This window comes from Oreochromis niloticus, linkage group LG14 (assembly GCF_001858045.2).
Source record: "Oreochromis niloticus isolate F11D_XX linkage group LG14, O_niloticus_UMD_NMBU, whole genome shotgun sequence".
NCBI lineage: Eukaryota > Metazoa > Chordata > Actinopteri > Cichliformes > Cichlidae > Oreochromis > Oreochromis niloticus.
The window spans coordinates 34,967,783-34,983,198 of record NC_031979.2 but is presented as its reverse complement, the minus strand read 5'-3'; the positions used below and the strand labels follow the sequence as shown (position 1 = coordinate 34,983,198).

Genomic DNA, 15,416 nt, shown 5'->3' with positions numbered 1-15,416 from the left:
AAATTGAGTCTTTATGACGGAGCTTCACTAACCATTCTGTGACGTCACCGCTCATACAGCCATCTTTTAGTGCAACTGTGAGTAATATTAGTAAGACACGGGCGCAGGGTCAAAACAAGCAAACCACAGGTGAAGTGCTGGAACTTATTTGAAACCAGATGTTTTCATGATGATGAGAAACAGACAGTTTAGCCTTGCTTTCTCCTGCACGGGTAAAGTGGGGCTCTTTAATGATCAAAATTAGACCACACTTTACAAATCCACCATCAGGTTGCTCTCAGGAGGGCTTCAAACTAATGACTGAGGTTGTAAACCCACCAGGAAACTGTTTACTGGGGTCACCGAAACTTGTCTCTAATCAGAGGAGTCGCCCCCCTGCAGGTTAAAGTAACTTCACTTTTCAGGCCTCATCTTTTATAAAATGGGCTTTCTCTCTCTCTCTGTGTGTGTGTGTGTGTGTGTGTGTGTACAACCACATTTCAACTGAAGAGAGGATCAGAATGAAGACAGGAAGAAAAACAAGTATAAAAAGTATCCAAATTTTCTTTTTTACGTACTTCAAAAATAACCTGGTTCCAAGTTTAGGTAACCCATCCCAACAGGCACAGATGCACACTCATCTTGAATACAGCACAAGATCTAAACATACAAATAAGCAAACGCCTCACTTCTTCTTTCCCATCTGTGTGAGGTTCACACGCCCACAGGGACCACAAACACAGCTGTCATTGTTTGGAGGAACCCACCCTTCAGTCTCACTGTTGACAGTAAAAGCGAAGAGCCGCAGCCTGCAGAACATGGTGCCAGCGGGGTGAGTTGACGGAAATACTAAAAATAAAACAGCACTGACTCCCTGCATGCTGCACAAGTGATTTTTTTTATTTTTATCAAAGTTTCCTCTGGTGGCTGTATCAGCTCATCAGCAAACTCACAAGAAGTTTATCAGGTGTCAGATTTTAGCCTCACTGTGACAACATCTCTGCAATAATTTCATATCATCAGTGTACGACTTCCTGCTTGTAAACTGATGACTGTGACTGTGACTGTGGCACACTCAGCAGCTCTGAAGGCAGAAATCAGGAAAATAAAACTGCTTTTTAAATACCAGAGAGAAAATCCCGCACTTGACAGCAGGGAGGAAGAACTCCCTTTTCACAGGAAGTTGTTTGGATTGAAGTCTTAGTTGGACTGTGTGGCGTGGGTGTGGTCTCTGGCCCACTGCAGAGGAGGGGTGGCATGGTGCGCTCCCGGGGCGGCGCAGAGGCGGGGCCGAACAGGTGTTTGGGACGAGTGACTGATTGTGACTTTTCTTATGTTTCAGTGACAGTTGAGGAAGTGGCAGAGCGACTACTGCGTCGGGAGTGTCTGTGTCCCGTGCGTTAAGCCGAAACCACAGCTATAATAAAGAAGTGTGTGTTGCCATAACCACGGTGTGTGTGTGTGCGCGTGTGTTGGGGTCCGACGTCACAGACTGATTGTGAACCCTGCACCTTATGTTTGACACCACTGTTATTGACAGTGCTGGGGAGTAACGGAATACATGATACAAAATACAAAATATAAGTAACTGTATTCCATTACAGTTACCACTTAAATAGGTGATAATTAGAATACAGTTACTTTGTTGAAATAAATGGATTACACGATGGTCTTTTCCTGTGTCTTATGTTAGGCTATCCCCTCTCTAATTTTGGTAATTCCACGCATTGCCGGAAACCCAAACAAAACATGCAATAAGAGCCTCTGACCGGAAATCTGACCGTGCAATGCAAACTCTGTTTGCCAGCAACAAGCTGCTCTCAGCGTCAAAAGACTACAGCTCCAACCTAAAGAAACATCTGGAAGTAAGTTCTTTTTAAACAGCTAACGTTAACCTATTGCAACTTCCTTGTTTTAGTTGTGGTAGCTACCTGGGTTATTTGCCACTTCAGTTTCTTCAATGTACTATTGCTGTGATCTATTACTGTTACTGAAGGCTGCATTACAACCTGCTAGCTGCAAATAATCATGTGCAGTTCTGTAAGCAGACAGAAAGAAACATATTCCCGATACAGAAATAGTTTTCTATACGAGATCACTGCAAAAAGTGCAGCCTTACCTAATGTCCACCCTACTGTTACTCACTTTATATTAAGATTTAAAAATCGAGTTGGTATTGCTTTCAGAACTGCACATGATTATTTGCAGCTAGCAGGTTGTTAATGCTGTCCATGAAGTCTAAAAGTCTGTGGTCTATGAACTAACCTCAACTAATGCCAGCTAACAATGTTAGCTCGGTGGCGAGTAGCCTTCAGTAATTGTAACAAATCACAGAGCAATAGTACATTCATGTAGTTGTAAAAATGATGACAATATATCAAGTAATGGTCTGCTGAACCCAAACTGGGAGCTGGTTCCACCAGTGAGAGGTCTGACAGCTGAAGGCTCTGCCTCCCAGTCTGTTTTGTTGGGTCATGTGACTCATGCCGGAGCAGATTAATTCTAGCAATGTATTTGTATCTGAGCTGACCTGGTTTTTCTCACTTCCTGCCTGATGGACTTCAGACTTTCTGCTCATATACGTCACCACCGATTCACTGATCCTTCCCACCGCTTGTCAATAAAATAGTTAATGCATGTCTTCCTTGTGTGGACTTCCCCTTTAGTTGCAAGCTAAAGTCACTTGCAGGCACGTGCAGGGGGCTTGGGCACCAGCCCCTTTCCCTTTTTACTTTATTTTTTAAATTTGTGTGCATGTGGACTCCTGCCTGTGCCCTTCAACAATAACATTTAACTATTAATCACATTTTTGCTAAATAAAAGGATCTGGCTTGCATCAGTTACATGATGCTCCAAATATCTCAAAATGCTGATTTTACAGCAGCAGACTTAATAAGCTTTCTGCCTGCACAGAGTGGATAGTCAAACAAATCATTATCATAAATACATTATTTTGTCAATAAATACATTTTTATATTTATGATTTTATTTTATTTTTTAATTCTTATCACTTTATTATTATCGCACTAGGAATAAATAATAAGGGAAGAATTCTGGATCATGGTTTCAAGCACTGTCACCAATCTTTGCATTTTATTATTATCTCCTAACACATGTTTAATCAGCTTAGTGTCAGATCAACACAGGCCTGCCCTCCAGCACTATCAGCAGCAACCCCTCAACAGCAACATTGGACCCATCAGGTAAAACATAGGCTACGTTTGCTTTGCATTGTTCCCCACCTGAAGACAGTGATATAGTGTGATGTGATTGTGGGTTGTTGTTCTTCAGCTTGGTTCTATGTGTCCCTGTTTAACTTTGAGCACCCGCCCCTTCAAACATCTCTGCACAGCCATGGCCACTTGTAACATATGTTTACAAACTATGAACCTATAATTAAGTGTCTGAGAGCGAAGAGCTGCGTTAGGCACGAGGATGAGGAGCCAGCTTGTGACGCACTAATTTAAATGTTTCAAATTCAGTTTACGGGTAGCATATGTTTAGAAATGACAATGTAACAAAAAAATGTTTACTGTCATGTTCGCTTATTTCAGTCATCGAGACCTCAGACGTGGTCAGAAGAGCCGCAAGTCATAGAGGAAGGGTTGAGCTGCACTGAGCCACGTACCAAACAGAAAGCATGAAGATGCCATCTTTAAAATTAAACCTCTCACCTGAATTCTGGCTGGTGTCTCTGTAATAACCTCCGATCTGTTACTGGGCCAAGCGCTTTGAGTCGTCTTTGTTTTCCACCATGTAAACACATTTATGCATGACCAACATTTCAAACACACCAAGCACATGAAGAAAGGAAATAAGAAATACACAGACTCTGGGGATCTTTACAAAAACTGTATTTGCAAAAAAGTAAAATTTGCAGAGTAAAATCTATGTTTTTACAACACCAGTGACATTTACAGAAACGAGTCGGTGCAGGTAGTCGCTCGCATGTCTGACAAAACAACACATCAACAAAATCAGATATTCAACAAGTCAGTGGAAATCTGAACAGTCCATTTGTTTCCCCTTCACGTGTTTTATTCCAGTCAGTTACTCGTTCGCTGTGGAAACCAGAGGGAGGTCCTGCAGGAGTTTTCCCAAGAAGCAGGAAAACTTTTAAAAACGATGCCTCAAAGAAAGGCACTAAACCCTGAACCCAGTTAACAAAATGATCCACAGGACGCCTCTGACAGATCTGTAGGACAAATGAAAGTTAGCAGCCCTGCTTCCTGAAAAAAATCCTTTTGGACTGGACCTCTTCCCTGCCCCCATCAATCAATCAGATGTCTGTGAGGAATGTCAGTGAGAGCTGTCACTTTAAGCATGTTTAAATGATGAAGACCCCTCAGATATGTGAGATGAGAAGAGGATAAAGCATCATGGAAGTGTCCTTCTCCCCGTCACCGGCAGTCCCAGCGTCAGAGTCAGTTAATCGTCTGTCAAGTAGTGACTGTGAATGTTAAGGCATGAAATCGTGACGCGTCTGCACACACAGCAGTACAATCTGGTCCACGGACACGTAGCTACGGCTACTTAAACATCTGGCACACCAGATAAACAAGATTCACATTGATAAAGGACAGCTGATCAAACAGGGCTGATACAAAAAACAGAGTGTCTTTACAACATGACAAAAAACTGTCACCAGACTAAAAGGGACTCGATCTGACCCGGGATCAGGGCCGCTGTTTGGAACAATTAAAATAAAAAAAACAAAAACAAAAACTCCACACACAACAGAAAGAAAACTTAAAAACAGCTATGAACAGACTCCTGCGCATTAACATCCAAAAATATATTTATTTTACTTGCAATGTTTCATATTAGACCTTCATCGTGGACATGTTCTGTTCGACTCACGAACCAGACGTGCCAAAACTTTTCCACTGCAAGAAAAACACGTGAAACATTTGCAGAACAAAGTTAAAAATTATGAGATTGAAGCCGTTGGTCTGGTTTCTCTGTGCATCGCAGGTTTGAGGGCAGTGAAGTGACCGATTAAACCGGAAAGCACAAACTAAAGCAAATCTAGATTAACGGTTTCAATGAGCCACAACACTCAAACCTCTCACAGGTGACCTGAACACGTTCTGCTCCTGCCAGCGCTCCCCGACAGCTGCGGTTTCTCACAGCTGGACACAGACTTCCTGTTGAGCTAAAACATTTCTTTTGGTTGTGTTAAACAAACACGTTTCTCAGTGTTGGGAGAATCTTGTTTTTGCACCAATTCATTTAATCAATATTTTTAAATTAATATTTACATTTAATCTTCCTCACTGACGTCGCCGCCTGCACTCGCTGGAAGGAGTGCACGTGTGGAGCAGCAACTCATCCATCATCTCAAAACGAGAGGAAACGAGAGCGATTCTGACTGCTGCTTTTGTTTTTCAGTTTTTTATTCTCCTTTTTTATTGTTGATGAAAGTGTGTGAAGGGCACGATGAAGCGTGGAGGACAGGCAGGTGAGACATTTTACACAGATAAAACAGACTGGTGGAGTTCAATTCAATTCAATTCAATAAAACTTTATTGATCCTGAAGGTTGACCCCGAAGGAAATTGAGTTATGAAGAAGGAGAAGGAGAAATGAGGGCAGAAGCCACGACCTTGTACAGCTTTTGTGGTTCAGCTGATCCATGCTGGGTCACGGGCTTTGGCTGAACAGGTGAACGAGGCTCTCATGCTGGGGAAGCCTCCTGGATGTCCTCCCCTGTCTCTATGCGGAAGATGATAGCCTACACTGTTCTTCCAGAGAAAGCCTGAGGAGGCATTGGAAGAGGAAGCAAATGGCCAGGGTTTGAACCCATGACCTTCTGATGTGTTAAAAGGCCGGTGCCTGATCCACAGAGACCCCAAAGAACTGCTGCCACACATGCAGTCCTACTCCAGACAGACCAGAGCTGCCCACATTAGTGACAAGGTTTAAGTGGTTTTAATGGTGTGGCTGATGTGGCTTCAAAACAAACAATTAAGAGTTGGACTCTCATTCTGCTTTTCCAGTGGACCCAGTATGATCCAGTCATTTTAACCAGCAACTTATAACAGATTAACAAAGTTCAGCAGGAAACACAGCCAATAAAAACCCAACAAGAATCAGCAGCATTAGCAGGAGGCCAGTCTTCATGTTAATCAGTGTGAAAAGGTTCAGTTTAAAGATGAATTTAGAGGCTAATCTGGGATCGATAATCAAAACTGAGACACAAAACAGAGAACAGCAAAGTTCAGAGTGTTTCAATCACTAAATAAAGATTGTCATCCAGTCCGACATTTCATTCGCCTTTCGCACTCGGTGACTCATTACCGGCCTGCTCCATTTTTCACCACAGAACACATCCAGATGATAATTTACAGTCTGGGAAGCTGCCAAGAAGACAAAGTACAAAACGCCTGCGAGACGTTTCAACTGAGCGGATGCTTCTGAAGAGGAAGAAAAAAAAAAAAAAAAAGAGCGGCAGGGACGAGGTTTACAATTAACCTACGTTCATCCTGTGGTGGCACAAAAACATGCAGATGAAACCCGGGCATGGAAAATATCGTAACGCACGTTTTCATGGGGTGGAAATTATTTTTTTCCACCTCCACTTTTATGAAAAACAGCCGGAAGGCATGGGCACTTCAGTGCTGAGCTCCTGAAGCTAAAAAGTCAACACATTATTACATGATTAGAGGTTAAAGCGGCTGAAAGAAAGCTTTTCCCCGAGGTTGAGGTGCCGCCTAATGGAGTCTGCGTCTTTAATGTGACCACAGAAGAAAAACTGTGAAACTGTGCGGGGTGATGCTGCTCTCAGTGAGAAATCCTTCAGCCTGCATCATTAAAGTGGTTCCGGTTCTGCTTTTCCTTATATACTACCACATCTCTGCTGTCAGGGCAGTGGATATTAAACCTGCAGAAATTCCAGCTTTTAGCCTGTGCCAAAGAAAACCAGGGTGTCATTAACACAGGCGTACTGTTTTTGTTTATGAAATGGTCTGAAGTAAGCTGAAATCACACATTTCTACCAGTGAAGGTAACACAGACCCTGTTGACATGTTCTCACGTGCATAAAGGCTCGTTTTAAGACTGGAAAAATCCCTGAAAACAAGGCCAAAGTTTCAAATATCGAGCAGCTGCTTCCAAACATGTTTTGGCCTCCAACCAAAGGAAAATGACTAGCGTTGTGTAAGCTGTTGTTTTTTTAAAGCTGGGGTTTGTCAAAGATCGCTCCCTGACCCAAAACACAGAGACCAGTTACACTGGACCTCGTTAAGGAGTTGGACACGTCAGCGTCAGTGTGGAGGCCCTACTGGTCTGTTGCCTGGACGCCAGGAGCAGGTTGTCTTCTTTTATTTTTGTTATTGGCAAACAGAGTAAAGGCTCACTGATATCACGTCTGATAAAAACCACAGAAGCAATCCAGTGTCAAAAACAAAGCTTTACACCTGCGTTCTTCTAAATGTCCAGAAGGGGGCAGCTACTCTGGCTGTATAGAGGTCTTTTTTGTAAATATTTCATTATTAGAGTCAGATGCTGATTATCCAGTTTATGCACAGTCAGACATCTTTTATATACAGTCTATCGCTAAAAAAAGGGAAGGTGTGAATAATTTAAAACTATTTTTTCACTGACCAGTCAAATAGTCATCCAAACTGTCACATCTGTTCCCTGTTTCTCACCCTATTAAAGTGGGACAGCGTCGAGCACTGAGCTGGAAAGTGAATGAAATGGATGGGTCAAAAATGATTCTTAATCAGAAGTTAGTTGGGTTAAAGGGGGTGGAGCTAAAACAGCTCTTCTCAGATGGAGGATGAACTGCACCCTGCGATAAAAAAAAAAAGGTGTTATTTTGGACTTGCAAAATACTCCAGCAGTCCTGTGCAACTGGAAAAGAGGGTGTCATTTTAACCATCTTCAAACCGCAGCTAGCTGTGCCTTGCAGAAATGATAAACAATGTTAGGAAACAATGAGCTTGAACTAAAACCTACTTCCTGCTTTGATGTGCTTCTACTCTGTGCTGCTGCTCTTTGTACAAAGCTTCAAATATGCCAGTTAGACAGCTGCTGTGTCAGCATGGTTAACAATACATTTATGTCAAGTACAGTAAATGTGCCAAAGGCCACCCAATCATACACCTTCAGGTGTGTTTCCAAAAAGCAGAAGGCACCTGTAAGTGTGCTACATGTTTCCCTGTGTCCATCGATTGGAAGTATTCTGGGTTGGCAGTTTATAAAAAGCCACCTGACCGAGTTCTGGTCGGATGTGGAGGCTGAACTGGAAGACAAAGAAGGAATGGAAACAGGCTGAGATAGGAATGCGTCTGCAGGTTGTTTATCTCCGTCTCCCTGCAGGGCGCTGGATCACAGCAGAAACAGCTTTCCTTCCATCGTTCTAAGAACGACTGCTCACAGCCACACACTGCACAGACCTCAGACGGGTAGTTAAGTCTGAAACTGTGCCCAGCCTGACCCCCTCAGAATCAGCTGACTGCTTTTTGTACACCAGCTTCAGTTTATGGAATGAAGCTGTGCAACATTTTACCTTCAGAGTTACAGCCCCTAATGGAGGCTTGCTGTTCATTAAAAGTGCAAAGTTTTGTACTCTTGATGGTCCGTGACCAAAAAGTTTTCACAGCATGAAGGCAAAATTATGCACGGCTTCATGAAATATACTAAAGTTATTGTACATGAAGAAAAATCAGCTGATTCTGAGCGGGTCAGGTGGGAAGAACGGACTAAGTTTTCATGGAAGGACTTCCGTTTTCCGGTCTTAGGATCGTCAGGGCAGAAGCATAAAAAAAACAAAAAAATCAAACTGAACTATTATAAGTAGTTTTCATTTATAAGTTTATATCTTTATTTATTTAAAAATTCTTCGTTTAAAATCAGTTTCCTGAGTGGGTCTGCATGTTTGAGTGCTACAATGTGGTCGTGTAGACAGCCCAATCCTCGGATTACTTAAGATATTTGACTGAAACTGAAGAGATCTCTTCTATTTTTTTTTCAAATTTAGGTTTTAGTTTATTTTTAGCGAACTGTGATACTGTCAGTCGATTTCAGCCATCTAAGGAGGAATTTGAGACTTGAGTCATCACCATTTGGTAACAGTTATGATTTCTATGAGCTGCAAGAAAATTAAAAGAGGAAGGGCAGGCCGGAAAAAAAAAAGATCACATTTCCATATTCGTCTTCTACCCATCAGCGCTCTTTACCCATTTAGATTGTTTTGGTGCGAGTTGCACAGGTTTGGAGAACATGGATCTACAAAACTGTGGAATGAAATAGTCCTGAAAGCACGATAAGCTCAGCAGAAGTGCCCTTATACAAAAATCAAGAATTTTCATGCAGGAACTATTTTTTCTCAACCAAACCACATCTGAAAGCGTATCATTCTCCAGAAGGAAGTGTAAGCGGCCGTGTCGAGAGGCTAATGGTTGTGCACCAGCAGAGCTTCCAGGTCCACATTTACATATTGAAACTTGTACTGTCACCAAAGTGGTGCCAAAAAATATGGTCAACTCTGTGCTGTTGTTGGTCCAGCAGCTGACTGTTTTTAGGGGACAGAAGTCAAAATACACACCGGGCTTCTCTTTCTTCTCTGTAGCTAAACCGAGTGTTAAAATGAATGAAAACTTTCCACTTTAGCCAGTTTCTTTTGGTTGCATTTCTTCCTCTTTGCAATGAGCTTATTGCTGTTCTTTTCTCTTGCTGAGCCAGATTATTAACCAATCAGCATCTGACCCAACCCTGTTGGCATTTTGGAGGACCGCAGACACTCTAAAGCATCTGTGCTGGTTGAATTTGCACAGTTCCTCTCTTTGTGCAGCCAAAGAGCTGAATAAACAGACGCTGCACCACAAAATTAATGTCCTCCCTCTCGGCTGATCTCTAATGATAGCAGGCTACATGCTTCTTTTCACTTGAAAAAAAAAATAGTTCCCCCATGAAACAAACCGTTCGTTTGAGTAACCGGTTACAATGATGGCAAGCTCTGCAGACGTATTTTTCAGCACTTTAATAACCATTTAGTTGAATTATATTAAAGCAAAGGCTTTAATATAATTCCAAAACTGCACGACTCGCACCAAAACGATCTAGATGCATAAGCAGCACCACAGTCCAGAGGAAAAATGAACAAGCCTGATTTTGGTGACCTGTCCTTAAAGGGTAAATCTGTGCCTCAGGTCTCGTGCTTTCTTTAGCTTTTAAACATCTCTACATTATTAGCAGCTGGAAGCTGATTTTCACACGAGTGTTAAAGCTCCAACAGACACTGTCCACTGGAGTGTGAGCAGCACAGCTCATCGACAACAAAGCTGCTTTTCTTAATCATGGCTGACACTTCTGTTTGTGAGGTGGAATAGTGTTAACATGGTCCTATAAATAAAAGCCTCTGGGTGACAGAGACCTGGTGTTATCTTATTTCAGAGTGGACTCGCAGGAGGGCAATCAAACACGAAACAAGCAGAGGAACAATGTCAGCAGCTGGAAACTTCTAACAAAAACGTCAAACGACCACAGAATAAAAACTCAGCTCAGCAGCTCAGGCTCGTTTTCTAGTTTGTCGAGTGAGCGTTGAGTGTTTAAACCCTACTGTTCTAAAAACACGAGTGAAAATCAACCAAACCCAGGGGGTGACTCAGACACTCAGACCCAGGTTTAAGAGGCTGTGTGTGTGTGCTGTATGTGGTCTTTATCTAAAAAACAAAATAAAACTGGGAGTGCAGCTTCTATCTCTCGTCAACAGTGCTTAAGAAAAACAATTATCACATCTCACTCTAAAATAAACCAGGAAACACTTTACAATAACAATAAAACAATCACAAAACAGAGATAGTATAACATCACAAGTGATATAGCTCTCTATGTTCATTGTACTTCAGGAGAAAAGAAGAAGAAAATTCATCTGAAACCACGACTCCAGTGTTTACTTTTTCACTTAGTGTACGCTTGCTTGTTTACGACAGGAAATTAGTGTTTTTAAGGCTACAGAATAAAGTCGGAGCCACAAGATTTCCTCTCTCAGTAGTAAGTTCTGGCTGTGATGAGGACAGTCTCCGAACGCAGGAAAAAAAACGAAAGAAAGAAAATCGGCTTACAGATTGTCCTATAGTGATGTTAAAAATCAGCCAATGGGCTCTCAGCTCCTTCAAAGCATCAGACTGGTGTGCAAAACCTCACCTTCACACCTCAAATCCAGGTAAGGTCCACAGATAGGAGAAAAACAAAAGATCCACAGTTCTTAATCTTTCCAGGTGAGGCTCTTCAGGTAAAAGTGTTTACAGGAGGCTGCTCTGCTGCTCACACACAAGTATGAAACACACACACACACACTCCACCTTACTGCCTCTGTTTGTTTTAGGGAATTCACTCTCGCAGTTCAGTGACTCACAGAGGATACTCCTGCACACCCTGTTTTCACGTCTCCTGTCTGTGACCTCCGAGGGTCACTCCTGTGTGTGCAGGAGTATCCTGTAACACCATCTCCAGAGTCCAGGCGTCTTAGTGGCGCGTATTATCTCACTTCATCCTGTTCTGCCGCATCAAAGGCACGATGCAGGACGGCGGCCCCCCCTTCGACAGGAACGGGTGCTTGAGAAGCTCGCTGGCGGTGGCCCTCTGAGCCGGGTCTCGCACTAACATCCGGTCCAGGAAGCTTTTGAGCAGAGGAGAGACCTGGGAGAAGAGACATCCAGGTGTTACTGATGCTAGAGTTAAGATTTTAATTGTTTGATGCCAAAACATCCAGCTGTTAATCTAACAGCTTCTTCATTTAACCACATTGGTCAGTCACTCACAGTTTACTTGTTTTGTTAAAACATGAATAAAAGCTGAAGCCTGTACTTTATGTTTACTGATTGTGTTTAGATGAAGTTATTAGCCCCAAAGACCCATTGTAAGGCAGGAAAAACACTGTTACAAGCCAAAGACTCAAATATTTTAGTTCAAAAAACAGTCTCAGACAGTTTTTATGCCCCTGAGAGCAGACATGCCTGATATGGTCATCTCAGGCACGTGGAAGCTGCACAGAAGCTTTACCCCCCTGCAGGAGCTGAAACAGCTTTTTTCAGACCGCATGCACCGAGGGATCCAGAATAAATAAAAGTAGTATTATTTTGAATTGTGAATCATGCAGAGTTAGTCTGGGAGAGTCCAGGATTTAAAATTTCAAGATGGAAATGAGAATCTTAGCTCCCTTTGAACACCTCTTTTAATCTGAAAGCGTACTGCCCTGATGGATGTGATACTCTTTAGCTCGTCTTGATGCATTCTCAATCATCCAGGTAAGTAAATCTCCAAAAGTTGCTTCTGTTCATCTGGAAGTAGCGTTTTCAGAGGGAGAAGCGTTTCGTCACTCATCCAAGTGACTTGGACTAACTGAAGAAGTCACTTGGATGAGTGACGAAACGCTTCTCCCTCTGAAAACGCTACTTCCAGATGAACAGAAGCAACTTTTGGTGACTCTTTAGTTCAGGTGGTGGCATCAGCACCAGGACCTGAGCCAGGTCACAGATAACTTCTGTCATTGTTGCTTGATGACACTAAGCAGAAATCACATGTTGCAGATTACTGAACACTCCTTTCACCTTGCATGTCATTTTGCTCATGCAACAATAAAATAAGGGCAAATTATAATCACACCCGTGCAAAGCAGTGGCCATTAACACCACCACTCCATTCTTCCTCTTGTGGAAGCAGAAGTTCTGCTTTCATATGAAACTAAAATAAATTGCTGTGCTTTTGATTGTGTTTCTGTCACTAAGGGGAAACCGAAACACTAAATTCTGCCAACTGTGTTTCATACAAAGGCTGGTTTTATTAAAAGCTCATCTGTCTGTTTTTTTTTTTCCTGGTTTTCAGCTTATTGCCCCCTCTTCTGTTTCTGTACCTTGTGCAGATTCTTCAGTTTGGGTGGCAGGTTGTCTCGAATCATTTTCATGGCTTTGAGTGGCGGCTCATTGAAGTACGGTGGCTCCCCATCCACCATCTCTATGACCATGATACCCAGAGACCAGATATCCACCTGGACACAGAGAGGAGAGACCGTCAGTGACGGGTGGAGACAAAAATACAGGTTTATCCTGACAGACAACACAGCCAGAGTGTTACCTCTGGTCCGTAAGGTAATCTGGATATGAGCTCTGGTGCCATCCAGTATGGAGTTCCAACCAGAGACTTCCTTCTCTGCACTTCCTTAGACACCTGTGCACAGAAACCAAAGTCGGACAGCTTCACCTGCAGATGGAGAGGAAGGAGGAAAAGAAGAAACAGGAACATTATTGTTAACATCTAACATTTTTCTGCAGCTTTTCACAAACAGACTTTACTTGAGCGAGCAGCTCGTGCTCATTTTGAGTCTATTTGTGGACAGTCCCCATAGCTCTTATTTTGAACGCTCTGTTGTTGCTAAACAGCTAGCTCCAGCACTTCCTGTGTCATGTTTCCCCACCTAGTGGCTGCTCTACAGTCAGAGTGTAGACTGTATTAAAAGATGGATGAAGTCTGATGCTCTCCACACAATCTGACCAAAGAAGGGATGATACCCTGGTTCATCCCTCGTTTTCACTCAGTTCAATAAAAACTAACAAATAAACCCATAAGAGTTTACAGAGGCAGAGAGCTGAGGCATGTTTTCCCCAAAACCTCTATACAGTCAAGGTGATCCCAGCTGGGCACCTGTCATAACCGGACGTTACATCCTTTACATACAGGCTATGGGTCAGATAGACACCAAAGGCTAAGACTGCAGCTACCTTCAGATTAGGATGGTGGAGTTAGTGGACTGAATTTCGAAGTTCCCCAAGTGTGTGTGTGTGTCTTTATATATATGTCCAATTATTCATTCATTTGTTTAGATAAGTGTGGGTGTACTTTCCTGCCTGCATGATGCACTCATATACAATCTGATTCTGTGGAAAACACCATTTGGATACTAGATGACAGATTCCTGGTAACAGAGCCAGAATGGTTATCGGTTTACCGTTTCAGCCGCATAAAAATAAATATTCAGACAGTTTATCTGATGAACCACACATGACCTCATGACAGTCAGGCATCGCTGCCATCCACACCTCTTTCAGAGAAAGTTTCTGCATGGCTGCATACTCAGACACTGGCTGGCTGCTGGGCTCAGATTACTCATAAAGAGAAATGAAACGGCCTGTTAGGAGAAGTGGTGCACACTGCACATGTGTGAACACCACCATACACAGACGTGAACATGTTGGTCACTGAGCTCCACGTCCAGCAGACGATACAGCACAACCCAGAACAAAAACCCACTGCCTGGCCTTACTGTAGGAAGATGAAACCATCACACAAATGCACTGCTCAGCACGCAGGTGCATTCAGACACAACAAACACTCCCGCCCCTCTGCCGAGAAATGCTTCAGGCTTGGCTGATTCTGCTTCCCCTGCCAGGCCAAACCACAAGCAGCAAGTAAAACCCAGCCCAGTACCAAAACACCACAGCTGCCAACAGGAAGCGCTCTGTGAGAGAACGAGACCACCCAGAGAACTTCAAACTACGGTTTTCAAATAAGCAGACCGCTACTTCCCCCAAAGCCTGCATGCACATCAGTGCTTCTTGTTTTATTGTAACCCGTTTAGGTTCATTCAGAGTGCTAACAGATAACACTCTGACTTGATTTTTTAATTTACTGAAACTTTAACTACTAATACAGATACTGGAAATAAAACGACTGCATAGTTTATCACTAGGATGGTGCATGACATCCTCTGCTTACAACGGGAAACAATTTATTCTGCAGAAGTGCAACATCATCTTCAATCTGGCAAATTTACTCCTTAGACATGCCACTTTAGACTCATGTTAACCTGAGCCATGTTTTTAACTATAAAGCTGGTTTACAGGCAATAAAACGGTGAGAAATTATTTATTTTTGGTTATACTCTGAAACTTGTTTCCTCTAAGAAGGTTGTGGGGGTTTATTTTTCATTATAACTGTTTATTATTATACTGATAAAGAAAAATATTACTTTTGAAAATCATTTACAGGACCTGCCACCCTTCATACATTTGCTGTCTTTAGACATGTATGGAAGTTATGCTTTCAGTTTTAGTGCTGTATGGGTGAGTATTTTATATTGCGACTCCTCTGAGCTTCAACTAGCATTCAGTATTTAGACTGATAAGATTTGTCAGATGGTGATGAAGATTTGTGTGGGTGTTAAAGTTTTTGCATCCAAGTGATGTAAATTTACTCATCAGACATTGAGCACAAGGCTGCATGCAAACATCTGCGTGCCCACCAGTTTTTTGGGACCATGAGGACTTCTCCAACAGAACTATAGCGAACCAACACGAACCCTACAGATGGACTCCAAGTCTACTTGGAAAAAAAGGAGAATAGGAATGACTCATGTGTGATGTCCATCTGTGTCAGTAAGCAAGTGTAATCCCTGCCTTAGAGCCTTTCCCCCCCCCCAAAGATGAAATTAAA

At 42.6% G+C, this 15,416-nt stretch overlaps 1 protein-coding gene and 1 long non-coding RNA gene across 4 annotated transcripts in view; one reads left to right on the top strand and one right to left on the bottom strand.

Annotated features, from left to right (window-relative positions):
• The first annotated feature begins 1,749 nt into the window (after positions 1 to 1,749).
• LOC102076849 (uncharacterized) lies at positions 1,750 to 3,650 on the top strand. Its single transcript, XR_267371.4, has 3 exons — positions 1,750 to 1,844; positions 3,105 to 3,182; positions 3,534 to 3,650. It is a non-coding gene; the product is annotated as an uncharacterized LOC102076849 (long non-coding RNA).
• A 167-nt stretch (positions 3,651 to 3,817) lies between these two features.
• Positions 3,818 to 15,416, bottom strand: part of pak4 (p21 protein (Cdc42/Rac)-activated kinase 4) — a 45,928-nt gene continuing 34,329 nt past the window's right edge. For all 3 annotated transcript variants that reach the window (XM_005461136.4, XM_005461138.4, XM_005461137.4), the window contains exons 9-11: positions 13,062 to 13,187; positions 12,841 to 12,975; positions 3,818 to 11,627 (exon numbers count right to left, since the gene is read on the bottom strand). In XM_005461136.4, the coding sequence (XP_005461193.1) occupies positions 11,472 to 11,627; positions 12,841 to 12,975; positions 13,062 to 13,187 (417 nt within the window). In that variant the 3' untranslated portion in view covers positions 3,818 to 11,471. The remainder of the gene's footprint in view (positions 11,628 to 12,840; positions 12,976 to 13,061; positions 13,188 to 15,416) is intronic.